At 40.0% G+C, this 14829-nt stretch overlaps 1 protein-coding gene across 1 annotated transcript in view; it reads right to left on the reverse strand.

Moving 5' to 3' along the window:
• Window positions 1–14829, reverse strand: part of ANO4 (anoctamin 4) — a 220981-nt gene that overhangs the window by 42064 nt on the left and 164088 nt on the right. Inside the window, exons 11-16 of the mRNA XM_075058242.1 lie at window positions 12024–12130; window positions 10016–10071; window positions 9358–9479; window positions 2798–2932; window positions 1954–2050; window positions 1367–1427 (exon numbers count right to left, since the gene is read on the reverse strand). Coding sequence (XP_074914343.1) covers window positions 1367–1427; window positions 1954–2050; window positions 2798–2932; window positions 9358–9479; window positions 10016–10071; window positions 12024–12130 — 578 coding nt within the window. The remainder of the gene's footprint in view (window positions 1–1366; window positions 1428–1953; window positions 2051–2797; window positions 2933–9357; window positions 9480–10015; window positions 10072–12023; window positions 12131–14829) is intronic.

Genomic DNA, 14829 nt, shown 5'->3' on the forward strand with positions numbered 1-14829 from the left:
CAAAAAGCCGCACTCCAAAGACACGCTCACCAGCGGTTAGGAACAGTGGCATCAATGCCCACCAATGTTAACCCACCCATTTTCCTAGCTGAGGTGAAAGTCCCTGCCTCTAAACTGTCTTGGAAATTCTCAGCTTCAGTGAGCACATAGAGAAAGAGGTTGGAAAAGCTGAGTAAACATCTAAAAAAATCTTTAAGGCTTAGAAATTTTTGCTGATTCTCAGCTCTGGCGTAGCTCTAAAACAAAGCTGAAATACTGAGGAGAAACTTACAATCTGTATGATCTGTGGATTTTTTCCTTAATGTTATTTGTGATATTTTAATACTATCAATATTATGTGCAATGGCATAAATAGGCTTGATTGATATGTGACCTAATTTAACCAGCTGACTAAGACAACAACTTAGTTTTGGAGGAAGGAACTGAGACAGACTGGTAGGCTAATCTATGTTGTCCTTATGGCTCTGATGTTGCCTCCTGGATCTCTCTTGTGGCTCAGTAAAGAGATTTGCAGTTCAAAATGGTGATTTTAAGAATCACTTGGACATTTTTCCAAAGCAGTTGGAGATGTGTGAGTAGGAGCAGGAGAACAATGGCTAAATCCAGATAGCTCAAGCACCTGGAGCTGTGAGATGGATGTGATTTTTGAGGCACCTCCTTGAGCCATTTTCTAAAGGTGTTAACCTTCTCTCAGAGTGGGATGGTAGGAGCTAAGAGCCTGAGCATGCTCAGGGCATCTTTGAAAGACTTTTTGTGCTGCCAGAAGTTATTGTTCCCTCTTGCCTTCAATTCTGCCTACAAGACCACTGCAGGAAAAATAGTTGAGCCAGAAATAGAACTGTCCTATGGGCAAAATTCAGCTTCCATGGCAACAGTTAGACCACTCTCGGATCAATTGGTCATTCAACTAAATCTTCCATTTATTTCATCAGAGTTCTGCTTTAATTACAACCAGCTTACATGTATTTAAGCTTTACTGCCTTTCTGCAAGGTAGGAAAAACAATACATTAATTCATTTTAGTACAGACACTAAACTGAGCTGCCTTAAGCGAAGAGAAGAGTAACAGAGAAAAAGGCCTCAGTGCCAACAGATTGAGAAACAATTACAAAATCCCCCAGAATGTAACTACCTACATAGACACTACATACTGCATACATGGTTTTGTTTTAATTAAAATTATTATCACATAAAAACCTGATTTCAACAATTTCCATCTTCCTTTTGCAGAAACAGAAGAGAATCAAGCCTATATTGTTTTTCTCAGTGTCTGAAAGAAGTGTGCTGGAAATTACAAAGGCACATGTTGCATCACAATCTTTAAGAAAAAGATTGTGCAATTACTTAATATCAAAACAAAAACTTACCCCACACTGCCATGAAAACAGCAAAAAAGACAGTCGCTCCGTTGTCAAAAAGGTGGGTTACCTGAGGGATATATCAATAGTGTGATCAATTTGTGATAACAAGGCTTTATTTTCTATTTTCACCTAATAAAATTAATGTGTTCGTGAGTGCAGCCAGCCTGACAATCCTGAGGATCCTTCCCTTGACGTGTGAAAAGACCTGTCAGTTGACAGGACTATTTGCCAGCCTGGCCTGGGACTGACCCCTGTCAACACCAGGCGTGAGCATCGTTTCAGACCCAAAGCATTCATTTTATGGAGCCACGTACAAAGGATGGAGCCTAAGATAAAGGTTGATGCCAAGGACACCGCAGCACATGCATCTAGGACACGACCTCTGGGACTGCTGAATCTCTAAGTGCAAATTGCATTCAAGTGTTTTACAACCCAAACTAAGTCTTGGTAAAAGACAATGAATGTTAATATTGGCTGAACTTGATCTGTCCTTTCAAGATTTTATCTACCCAAGCTCACTAAAGACAAATGCAAAAGGTGAAATTAATGCTTTTACCAGGAAAGCATTTCTATTTGCTTAGTTTTAAATGTACCTTGGCATAAACGCAGCTGTCTGACAGCCTCATGAAGGGACAGTATTTGTCACATATAGGACACATGATGATATCTGTAGCTTGGCAGACTTCTTTACTGGAAAAATGGAAAAGATAAAAATTAATAGTTTGATGCACAACAATCAGTCTTAAAACGGATTGATAAGTTTCACTAATATTCAGTTACTTATTGAACAATACTGGTTCTGTAACTGAAGCCAAGATGTTCATAACTACATGTGTGTAATTGATATTTGTTCACTTTCTAAGACTTCAGAGATTACAGTCGTATCTGCAGAGGGCAGTTCTTCAGGGCCAGCCTGGCAGTTTCTCTTTACCACTTCCAGCTTCTCCTTGAGTCAGACCTGACCTTTGGTAGGAGGAGGGTGAGGATGATTGCAGATAAAGTGAAGTTTGAGTTGTTCTTGTGACTTAAGTGTGCAAGAACGTAGAGATGCGGCACTCGGCAGAGGGCCCGGGGGTCTTCACCTGAAGAATGCTTCCGTGTGGTGGATCTTTGGGAAAGGCCTTGAAGAGAGTGAAAATTCCCCGCTCTTCTGCTGCCCTGTTACAACGGTAATGAAGGAGCCCTACTTTTTCATGCTGAGTTGCCAGCACCATCGGCAACCGGAGCTGTGCAAGAAACGTTGCCTCCCATCCCAATTCAGGAGCACAAAACGAGGGAAGCTCGATATTGGGTACTTTATGAGAACCAAGCAGAGTCTTTTCCTGAGTATTCATTCAACAGTTCAAAATGAAATAATTAACAATTCATATGAAGATCTCTCAAATTATTCATAATAACCCACAGCTGTAATTTCCCTTATAAAAGTGCCCACGTTACCTGACTTGGCAGTGGTTCAACGTGGTGACTCCATACAAAAAGACGAACAATCCAATGAAGGCAGCTGGGAAGAGCATCCCCGTGTACCAGCCTAACCAGGCAAAGTACAGCCCAATTTTCTCACCAAAGTACCGCCTGTTTTAAAACACAACACAGTGAAGTTACCTGCTAATTAGAATAAGTCTGCTTAATCTTGCTTGTTAATAGAAAATAAATGTTTCTATCATATCTGAAGAGCAGAGTCAGAATCTCCTGAAGAAAAAAGCCTGCAACTAGGCTTCTAAATCCACACTGAGGGACCTGCCTCATGAATGAACTTAAAAAATGAATTGAAAAATTCACTAACCACAGTTTACAGTGCGATGAGTGGAGACCTCAGAAAGGAAACACTGAGTTCATTTTAAAAAGCTAGTTCTTTGTATTTGGGAAATTGGTGGCTCTCTTTGCCTTTTGGCTGTGTAACTGTACTTCCCAAATAATTGCATTGAAATCAGTTTCATCCCTAAAAACCGGTATAACGGCAAAAATGATTTGGCCCGAATTATTAAGAAATTAATGAACCAGAAGTTATTCTCCAATCCAGTTTATTTTAATTTGATTATTTCTTTTCTCAGCTCAGTTCCTGGAAAAATAATCTCATGATTCTACCACAGGTGGAAAGTAAGTGCAATTGAAGTCCAACAAATACCTTTATGTATCATCTTGCACTGATTTGAGGAAAGTAGTCTGAATTAATCCTCATTTGTTAACTATATTGCTTAAAAACTAACAGCAAAGTGGCCAGGAAGCTCCTATTTGCTACATATTCATTCTTCCTCCTCCAAAACACAACCAAACCTTTATTTATGCGTTAAAGAGTACATCAAGCACCCAAAAAACCTGCTGAACTCAGCAGCATAGGAGCAGGCTCATGCATTGTCCTGTGTTTGATGGTCTTGTGCACAGTAGGCTGATGATCAGATTAGGATGCTTTACAAATCAATATGCAATTATCATGATTACAATGAAGATTTTAGGAGATTATTTGCAAGATTAGTTTTAAAGAATGAGGCAAGGTGATATTCTTGCACTTCAGAGACTTTGCAGACAACTTAAACTTCCATATCAACTGAATTTGAGAATAGCTGCTGCTGAAAACCCACTTTTACGCTAATGATGCAACTTCTGATCTGTCCAGAGACAAAGAATGCTGCCAGAAAGCATCTTTGGCCAAACTTTCACAGTAAGGAGGAACAGACCCATGATGGGCTCTGGGGCTGGAAGCAGTGGAGAAGAGAAAGACTTGGTCTGGAATGGACAAAATCATCAGTTTTCAAATGGATATAAAAAAACTCCAGCATGAGCAATATCTGTCTGGGCTGAGCTCATGCTCTGCTGAATGATACTGACCTACACTGATTATTATCATTTGAGTTTACCAGCTCTGTACGAGAAGCCAAATATTGTCATGTTGTTTTTATTCTTCTGCCATTCAACAGAGACTCAAATTTACAGGCTAAAGAGGTGGTAGGCTACTGATAACATGCTCAGTTCTGACAAGGGCAGCAGGTCTGGTTGTAAAAAGACACACTGCAAACTGCTTTTTGAGCCCTGACTTAAGAGTGTTAGTGAACCCTTTGGCCTAATTATTTTCCTAACACATAGGACGTCAAGCTGTGCCTGCTCCACTGAAAAGGCAAGCTCACATTTTGAGCTTACTTCCACTAAATATTTATGACCCATTTTTCTCCATGTACATAGTTCAAAGCAGTGAAGTAAACCTAACATTCATCAAGAGGTTTTTTTTTTATTTCATTCCCTACATTCAAGGATGAATGCTTCTTCACTCCACCCCCCTAGCTGACAAACATTCATGACAAACTTCATCTCCTACCCTCTTGAGCCTTTCCATCTAATGGTGCAAATCATGGTACTCTTTTTTGATCTAGAGATCAAACAGCTTCATCCTAGTTGAAGACCCAAGCAAGATTCAGTGTGTGCAAAAGGAAGAACGGACATGATGGGAAGCAACCCAAATCCATGCAACGTAAGGAAAAGGCATCTGAGACCATTTGTGAGCCTGGTTTTAAAAATAAGTGCTGGAGGTTGACATTACTTTAATACATATTGGTTTAAATATGGACAAACAGCCTTGATTCTCCACTATTGCCCTTTGCTTCACAGCTGCTATTCCACAGGCTGTACCACTGTAATTTGCATCAGGATCAAGTTAATATTTTATTTCTTCTGGCCCCATAGTTAGCATATTTTTTCTGTAAGACTCTGCTCAGATACCAGTAGGTTGAGTGCAATAGAAACAAACTATGGCAGTAACAAGGTCTTTGGAGACCTTCCTAGGTGCCATATTCAGAGCAGTTCCACATTTGTTCCAATCCATAATTGGGTTATCCTGGACCATCATGACCCTCAGGAGATGAAGATGGTTTAGAGATACCTTTGCAAATCTCTCCCTTCAAGTTACACCAAATACAAAGAACAAGCTCCTTGTTTCTTCTCTGTCACTATATATAGAACAGAAATTTCATACAGCTCTTCACAGCGATGGCAGTTCTCTTACCTGCATGCTGACACTTTAGCCAGAACTCAGGAACGTACATGAAGAATTCCAGGGATTTTTTTTCTAGGGTGCGTCACTGTGCATTACTTACACCTAAATTTTACCTGTTATCACTCTGCTTGTTGAATGCCTCTTTGAAATTTTCCAGCGTTGATAACATTTGCATTTTTGTTAAATTTGCTAACTTATTACCATCCAATTTTTCAGATTTTTAATAAGAAGAGCAAAAAAATGCTCTGTGTTTTTGATGGTTCTCCCACAGAAAATTTCCTCCACAACTAACCTAAAAAGCAGAGACATAAAAAAACCCCAAGCACCTAATAGAATAATCCATTTCTCTTTTCCTCGTATATGCTGTACCATTAGAATAATAACAAAAAAATCATTTCAGCTTCTCAATTTTATGCTAGCATGTATACTAGTCCTCCAATATCACCTGCCTTAGTGGTGAACTGTCTCTCTCCCCACCCCATTCCAACGGTAGAACTATCACTGACTTAACTGGGCCAAGATTTCAATCTCAGTATTTATCAACAGGGCACATTTTTGAAAAGTATTAAGCTACAAAGTCTGATTTCAGACCCATAAAACACGATACTGGATTCTTCTGTGTTTAATGACCTTCATTATATAATATTTTCCTTTCAGGATGCCTAGAAGGAAGTCAAGGAGCTGGAATACAGACAGGTCTGGACCCAAGCCAAGAACCTATTTATCTTCATCAATCCTTTTTCAGGTCAGAATGAAATCCTACACAGAACTTTTTACATCGCAGAAACAAGTTGTGAGGGAGCTAGAGCTTTCCAATGGGTGTGTTGGACACACGAAGCTCTCATGCCAGGAGCAATGGCGTGGGGAGGAAGGCTTGACAGGAGATTGAAGGGGAGTTGTCAGCTGCAATCAAGTCATTTAATGTAAACACGGAGTAAAATGAAGTTACTCAGACATTGCTTTTGCTTTCAGGTTCATTTAGGTAGCTTTACAATCGCTTTATAAATACAGTTTTCTCCCTCTCTTTTTGTCTTGTAAATGACACGCACAAGCAGTGTAGGACCAATCTGGGCACAAGCCAGAGGGAAGCAGCTACGCACAGAAGTGTGAAGGAGGTGATCCAAAGTCCCCCAGAATCACCGAAACTGTTTCCACTGATTTATGTTGTCCCACAGCCTATAAATATGGAATGTCTTGCCTCTTTCCAATTGCTATCAGTTTTAAGGATCTTAAATTATTCTTGTAAAGTAAGTATGGATACTGAAGTCCAACAGCAGTGTAATTAAAACCGTGGTAGCACATCTGTTGATTAATAGGAGTGCCTCTGCAACTGTGCCAAGTCTGCGCTTTCATACTGCCACGTGTTTCAAAGCAGAGTGAAAGCAGAATCACGCAATTCCCCTGAAATGACTTTTTCTCATTTGTTTCTAGTAAGTAGTATCTCCATAACAGCCAGCTGATGAGATTAAATGAAATCTGGGAGGCACCATCTTGACAGTATCGAAGATGCAAAGCCTTATTTTAACAGCTAAGGAAAAAATAAACCAGCACCAAAGTATGAACAATTTTGCTTACCACTGTGGCAACTTGACTTTAAGGTGGAAATACCATCTCTATTAATGAGATAATTGTATTGTCTACATCTAATTTACTCTTTAGCCTTTCGAAAGCATATTGCAAAGGGGAATGTCAGCTAGCAGCAGTAAGTTCTAGCCGGATATCTGTGGAAGAATTAACATCCATCCACTCCTTTTGCACAGATGGCAACACTACTCCCTTCAAGCACACCCCACGTAGCTGTTGGTAAGGGAAAAAATAAACAAGTTGCTCCTGCTGCAGAACTGGTACTAAAAAAGCTTCTGTTTAAAGTATGCACGCCGAGATATTTCCGAGTGAAATGAACAACAGGTCTTGCTGGTGTTGTCAGCTCTTCAAGGAAAAATCTCCAGCTCACTAGACACGGGAGCTGCTCAGAGTGGCAGTAGGCAGGAAAGACTTGTCAGGAGCTAAGGAAACACGAGGGATCTAGCATCTGTGAAGTGAGAAGAAAAAGGCATTCCCTCCCCTTTCCCATCACCCCTCCTTTATTGCAGCCACGGGTACGCTCCAGGCAGCACACGGCAGGCTGGGCTGGGGCGGCAGCTCTGAACCCTGGGGAGCTCGACGGCTACTGAGAATACTGAGCATCCTCGCAGCCCCCCTGCCCTCCTCCTCCTCCTCCTCCTCAGGTAAACACCTACTCTGAATCCCCACAGGACAGCCATGACCTCAGCTAGGGAGTCTGCTACTTCCATCGCTTTTTTTCTTTGTAAAACAGCTGTGGAAAAATCTGTGGATGTCACTGTCTGATAAAAAGCTAAAGCATCTTACAAAATCTTAAACAGCAAACCCAGGCTGCTCAAGAAAGCTGCTACCAAGGTCCAGAATAACCACGTGTCTAACCTTGCTCATTCTGTTACCACTTATTCTTGTACTTAAAAACCCTCCAGATGCCTGACAGTCCATATAAACCAAACTAAACCAAACCCCAGATATTGGCTCAACACCACCTTTCACAAACAAGAAATGTTGATGAAGAACAGTAGCCTTGACCACCATGGACAAATGATTAAAAAGCATTCTAGACATAAGTTGTTTATAATGTGACATTAATATCTTACTGTATACTGGGAAATTAAAAATAAAAAACTTCAGTATAACTGTTGGCTCCTCAGTAAATCAGCAATTTCCATAGTGTAATTTGAGAAAAATTCCATATTTCTGTCCAGGCCAGTATATTAAAAAAGAAATAAGAAACTTTCAGGATTAAATTATGAGGAACAAATACATTACTTTGTTTTCTAAAGCATTTTAAAAATTACATGACTCGGTACAATTTTTTTATTATATTTCTCTGTGAACTTTTTCTCCATGGAAATTGAACAGCTCTTGTTTTATGAAATGGATAGGTTTTATATGGCCTTAATCAATAACACCATCTGTCTCCAGGGCCACCCTCTACAAATCCTTCTATCTGGAAGCAATTCTGAGAATCAATAAAAGCAAAGGTTTCTATCAGTTACAGGACTTATAAAAGGGGAAATTAATATGCTGGACCAGTTGCATGCTCTGTATGACCCTTCCCAATGGCCCATGCATCAATATCTTCAGTGATCTCAATACATCTTAAGACTTTATTAATAGGCCCTTGTAGCTTCATATTCCTCTCTTCAAGTAGAAAAAGCCCATTAATGCCCAATAATAGTTCTGCCAATGTGATCAGTAAAGGCTCTGGCTCTCTCTACATGTATAAAAAATATGTAATCCTCTATTAGCACACACAAGCCTATTTGAAACCATTATTTAAAAGGGCTACAAGAATTTGGAGTCATGTCTCAGCTTTCTCAGTGTTTCTTCTTTACAAGCTACTTCCAAGACGAATACAAATCCAGACTGTGGTGATGTGGCTGGGCTGAGTTTAAGGGAGGTGATACAGGAGAGACTTCAGCCCATCTCTACTAGGGCTGCTGAACACAGTAGCACACTCGGTGACTGTGAGGTCTGCTTCATGCCATTTATAAGCATCATCAGACTTCATCCAGGGCTCTTCCTGTGGTTCCTTTTGGAAAAAAAGAAGATCTAGTCGATGAGAGCCTGTTTTTCACCAAAGCCATGCTCTGAGGAAGAACAACTCCTCCAGCGGACAGACATGCAGCCAACTCTACCCAGCCTCCACAGACGTCTCTCTTCCTTTTTCTCTCTCTTAAATATTCTGCAAACCCTTCAGTAGAAGTTATGGTGTCAGGAAACTCTAGAAGGAAACTTCCTTCACTTTCAGCTCCTCCTGCGGGCTCCCCTATAGATACTTCTTTGAATGTAGTGGCACCATGAATGAAATGGATTCCCATGACCTCAGGATCAGTTTTTTAAAAACCACATGAATTAACTGAGCTTTTTATGGTTTTGTCAGAAGAGAGATAACCTATGCTCAAAAGACCTCCAGTGTGACATACAAAAAGCAGGGAAGTCTTACCTCACGAGGTCCAGCGGTTGGTATTTATACCACACTCCCCAGGAAGCCCAGCACTCGTAGAGCAGGTGTCTGTGGTTTTCTGCCCCATGTGTTCTTATTGAATTCTTACTTCTGTAACTTCCCTAAAATACAAATCTGGACATTAATGAACAACAGCAGCAAAAAAGAATATCTAAGAAATCTCTCTCACTAGCGGTATGGATAAGATGATTTATGCAAACTCCATACTTGTGCACCAAAAGCTAAATATGACATTAAAAGGACAATTTCCTCTGACTTCAATAAGATTTGAGATTATTCTTCCTAAGAAATTTATGATAAATGGTGTTCAAGTCAAAGACTATAAATTGGAGAATCTCAAAGACAAAACCACAGCATGATATTTTTCCTCTCTGAAAACATAATAATTTATCAAACCCAAACACTTTTTACAGAACAGATCCAGAACAGCTCTTCTTATTCATCTCTTTTTGCAAGAAAAAAAGCAATTTTTTCTCAAGAAAAAAGCATTACTAAATGGGAGGGATGTCAGAGACAGACACAGAATGCAAAAGAGAGTAATAACATTAATAAGATCGAGAATAAATGATTACACAATTAAGAATTCATTTTGTGGGAAATGTCTGTTCAAAAAGAAAAAAAAAACTGAGAAAAATACCTCATGAAGAGGAAATGCAGCTTCATAGGAGCCATTACTGAGCAATCGATTCAGACCTAAGAACCAAAAGTATCCAATTATTTACCAATAGGACCAGAAAAACTGCTAAGTAAAAAGCAAAACACATTTTCATAATAAGCTGGCTAAATAAAGTTTGAAGCTCATTGACAGTAAAAAATACATGTAGAAAAATTCATCTTTTATAGATTTTGATGAACTAAGATATAATACAAGCAAAGACTTGTTCAAATATTAATCATAATCTATCATTTATTATGCTAGAGGTTTAAAGATTCATTTGCCAAATCCATCTTTAGCATAACTTCAGTGAAATCAGGGACCTCACATCAGGATTGAAGTTTGACCCTGTAAATTATGGTCTAAGGAAGCTATTAAGACGAAAGGCTGTATTTCTTGGGAGCTGAAAAATTCAGGGAAGATCTTTACAGTTTTGAACTGCAGGCCAGTAAAGCAACTGAAACTCTTAATTTCCATATGATAACAACATTGTAAAATATGTTCAGCTTATGTCTTAAAAAAGCTGCTGGACTAACAAACAGAACAGGGACAAGACAGGCTGCAGTAGTACAAGACCAGAAAATATACTTGAACCTGAACAAAAAGGATTGTTATTTGGCACAAAAAAGTAATCATACACCCCACTCGGTCAGGCCTTGTCCCTCTTTAATGAGAACCTTGAGAGAAATAATGAATGATTGCTGAGATGTGGGCACTTTTCACTTGGGAAGTCACCAAAATAGGACTGAACAACTATCTGGCAATGCAAAACTAAATACTGACACTAACAACTTGAAGGCATTTGAACCCCATTGACCAAGGAGCAAAGAATCCTGGTTCCTTTCCTAATTCACAGGGGAATAAGTCAACATAAATAGCACTTTCAGTGATTGCATTGGCGTCTGCTTGGCAGAATATGCTTCCTTCCAAAGTCTCTGGCAGAAAAGCAAAACCTGTGCAGCCGAGCCGGGCTTTGCTGTGCCCGGTGATCAATGCAAGGTTGTGTTCATGGCAGGTACAACACAAGCAGGTATGTGAGGGAGCTTGGGAACTTGAGGCAGGCAGGGACTGCAAGCATGCGTGCTAAATGCAACGGCTGCATGCACGGCGTGAGTTCTTGCCTTTCTTCTCTCCCCTCTGCTCAGTCTCGTTGCTCAGAGCTATTGCTGCCCTCAGCCCGGGAGCTGAGAAAGAAACAAGTGAAGTTCTGGGATGATTCTCTACCTCTTGAGGAAGGATGGGGTTTAAACAGCAGGGAAGTGAAATAGGCTGCAGAGTTTTATGGGGATTGCCTCTCCGTTTGTGATGCCCCAGTCCCGATGCGGTACACACATGCCCCAGTCCCGATGCTCTGCACCACAAGACAGAAGAGGACCGCTGGTTTTGTGCTCCAGCCCTCCTCTGTCACTGCCTGCTCTCCTGGATCTGCGTACGTGCCCCTCCTAAGGTACGCTCCACGTGCTATTTGAAAGCGATGCCACAGTTATGCATGGCACCCTTTGCACTGAGGACATCGTTGGTGAACTCCCTTTGGACCTACAGCAGGTACAGAGACACAGAACCTTGCGTCTCCCTTCAGGCTGGGCAGGCAGCTGGGGAGAAGCTCTACAGGCTGAGATGTACAGCAGCACAAATCTTGCCATCCTTCCAAATCCATTTTTATCAAGGAGTAAAAGCTTTTCTGCATGAGTCTATCTGCTTCTCCAGGGTCCTTAATCTGTACGTATTTCTTGCTTAAGTCAGTCTCTTTCCTTGCAGAAGTGATAAATCCCACGTGGTGACATACGTGCCTGTGAAAGCAGCCTGACATTACAGGGAAATGATTGAGTGTTCCAGGCAAAGCCCCTAAAACAGCAGTGGGTGAGATGTAAACAGCCCAAAACTGAGGTGATTAAAAAGGAAGCAAGAGTGTTACGAGCCCAGGCAGACTTCTCCTCTTTTTTCGGTGGGACTTAGCACCCATGTTTAAAAGCACATTGTCAGCACTTACCAATTTTGTTTTTCCCTTCTTCGTATTTCACTCTTTGTAAGATATGGTGTACAATTCTACTTCTTGTAGCATTATTGAAGAAAGTATCTTTGTTGTGTATGATAAAGCTATATAAAAATACAAACAAAGGGCATATCAGGAATATATAGTATCATGTTTAAAGCAAATACTGAGTTCCATTACTTTCTATAGCACACTAAAAATCTACAGTATGTGAGCAAGTGCAAGGAAGACTAAAGGACACCAGATTAAGTGAGATGATTCACCGGATGAGATGATGTCAGTAATAGTATTCATTCCCTAACAAAGAATTACATGGAGAAGTCTAGAGAAAGATCAAAGATACTTAGGCATTCATTATGATAAGCATCACTTCTAGATAATTCACTGAATACTACAAAATACTTGCATAAAAATTTGCAAAAGCCTAAGATTTGTAAGCGCAGCTGTAGAAATTCACATTTGATTTCTATTTCAGGCTTCTTTATTACACTTTACCATTAAGAGTCAGATGGAAACATCTACTTGGTAAACCACTCTTACTGAAAATCAAATGCTATGTTAGAAATGGAAAACGTGACATACTCCTATGTTTGGTCCTGGAAGAGTAGAAAATTAGCTTTCAGAAGCTACTTATGAAGTTACATATGAATGCAGGTTCAATAGTTTAGACAGAACAGCGATGAGTCCAGGAAATTAAAAAAAAAAAAAGCCACAAAATGTATTGTATTGATTAGATTGACTGGCATAATATATTTTTTATAGATTTTTTTAATCCCAATATACATACTCAAGGAAAACAAGATATTTTAGCATATCATCATAATGACTGGAAAAATGCAAACAATATAAGTAAAGGTATAAAAGACAAGTTGCTCCAAGAGCACCATAATTAATGAAACCTGGTTTTCTAGAGTTTACTGTCTCAAGTCTCCTTTCCCATTCCACCCCAGATACTCCCAGGAGTAATATTTGAAGGATTTTGACAAAAAGGAAATACTGTCATCACAGAAGTCTTAATGCTTAAGGAAATTAGATAAAAAAACCAAGCTAAACTCTAAAGTAGATAAAAAAGTGTTATTTCCAGCTGAAGCTGGAGCTTTGTATTATGCTGTTTTAGTAGCAGCAGAAACACATTAAAAAACAGTAGTGAAACAGAAATGAACAGTTAGCATTTTTCCCACTTTGTGTCATTTTCTTTTAATGACTGACTTTCCTCTCCAAGATCTCACCTCCCAGTAATCTTCATTCTGGCTTAGCTATGAGTTCTTGTAGCTACTGATTCAGTTGAGAACTGAATCACCTTATCTGGAAAACTAGCAACCTTGATCCAGGTAACACCGACAGTGTTCTTCTATTCTCCTTGTGGGTACAAGGTTATTTTGCCCATCTGTTATCATGACTATGTCATACTGCAACTACAGGTAGTTATTTCAACAGCTTTTCTGGACAAGTAGGTTAATAGTTTTTCCGCATTTAGTCACTTCTATTTTCATGAATCATGAATGAAAAAAAGGCAAAAATAAAACATTATGCAATCTTAAAAAGAAATAAGAACTACTCATTTAAACAAACACTTTAGTCATTTGCATTCATTTGTAAACTTAGCAGTTGTGCTGTTACAGCTTTTGATCTCACGTGGCTGAGAAGGAGCAACCAGACGTGTCTGTGAAGCAGATGTCAACACCTCAGTATAACAACCGTCATGGAGAGCTCTGCCTATTCCCGAACTAGCTGAAGCAGTCCTAAAACACATGTGAGCGTAAGAGCTGCAGAGGTTCTGCCCCGACCATCCTTGTGCCAGTAAAAGGATCTGAGGGCAGGAGGGGGAGAGGAGCGGGAGAACTCACCACGACTAGAGCATGCCAAGAACACGTCCTTCAGTGTTTTCTGACATTACTCGTGGAGATGTGGATGCAGAAGAGATGCTTGAGTTCACCAAAGGTGGAAAAGGAGTGTCAAAATGAGTCCTCTGGATATCTTGGACTGCCCCTAACAATATCATTGTTTTGGGATGATAAAGGTTAAAAACAATCCTCACCTATTTTTGAATATAAAAATCAGGTTTTTTTTCTTTTGTTTAACTCAAATGCTCAGATCATTTCTGGGAAATTGACTGTAGAGGAGCCCCAGAAAGAGCAGTATCACCACCACCAAGAGGGCAGGGAGCCCTGGCGCAGTAAACAAAAACAGGCAGACATGAGTGGGAGGCATTGAAAGGTTCAGAACATCTCCAGTGGTTTTAACTATGTGTTACAACATCCCAGGTAGAGGTTAACATAAATTAGGACAATGCCAGGGAGGTTTCAATTTATCTCAAAAATCACAGGAGTTGCTCTTGTCAGGTGAGAATCACGCAGTTTGTGTTGTGCAGGACTTAACCTTTTCTACCAGCACCCTTCTCTCCCATGCTTTATGGGCATTTCTTCCTCCAAAATGTTTGTGCTCCAGGTTATCTCCTTTCTGAATGTGGGTGGTAAGGTAAATCCATATTCACAGAAGAGCCATCAAGGCTATTTAATTGTCTGCAGCATCCAATGAGGAATTCAGAGTACAAGACTTTCTCAGTCTATAGAGAATCTCACCCTTCAAATTCCAGTTCACAGGGGCCAGAGCTGAAGACATTTCCAAACTAAGTGTAGATAAACATTCATCAGACATTACTGAGCTATAAACTGCATAAGGCAGAGGCTTTCTAGAGATGCTTTCAGAGGGAAGAGTTTCCTCAGCTGTTCTGTTTCTGCTGCCCTTGTTAGAATTTCAATAGGCACAAGGGTTTGAATATTCATAAGAGCAATACAGCTTG

The sequence above is a fragment of the Buteo buteo genome, chromosome 26, assembly GCF_964188355.1.
Source record: "Buteo buteo chromosome 26, bButBut1.hap1.1, whole genome shotgun sequence".
Taxonomy (NCBI): domain Eukaryota; kingdom Metazoa; phylum Chordata; class Aves; order Accipitriformes; family Accipitridae; genus Buteo; species Buteo buteo.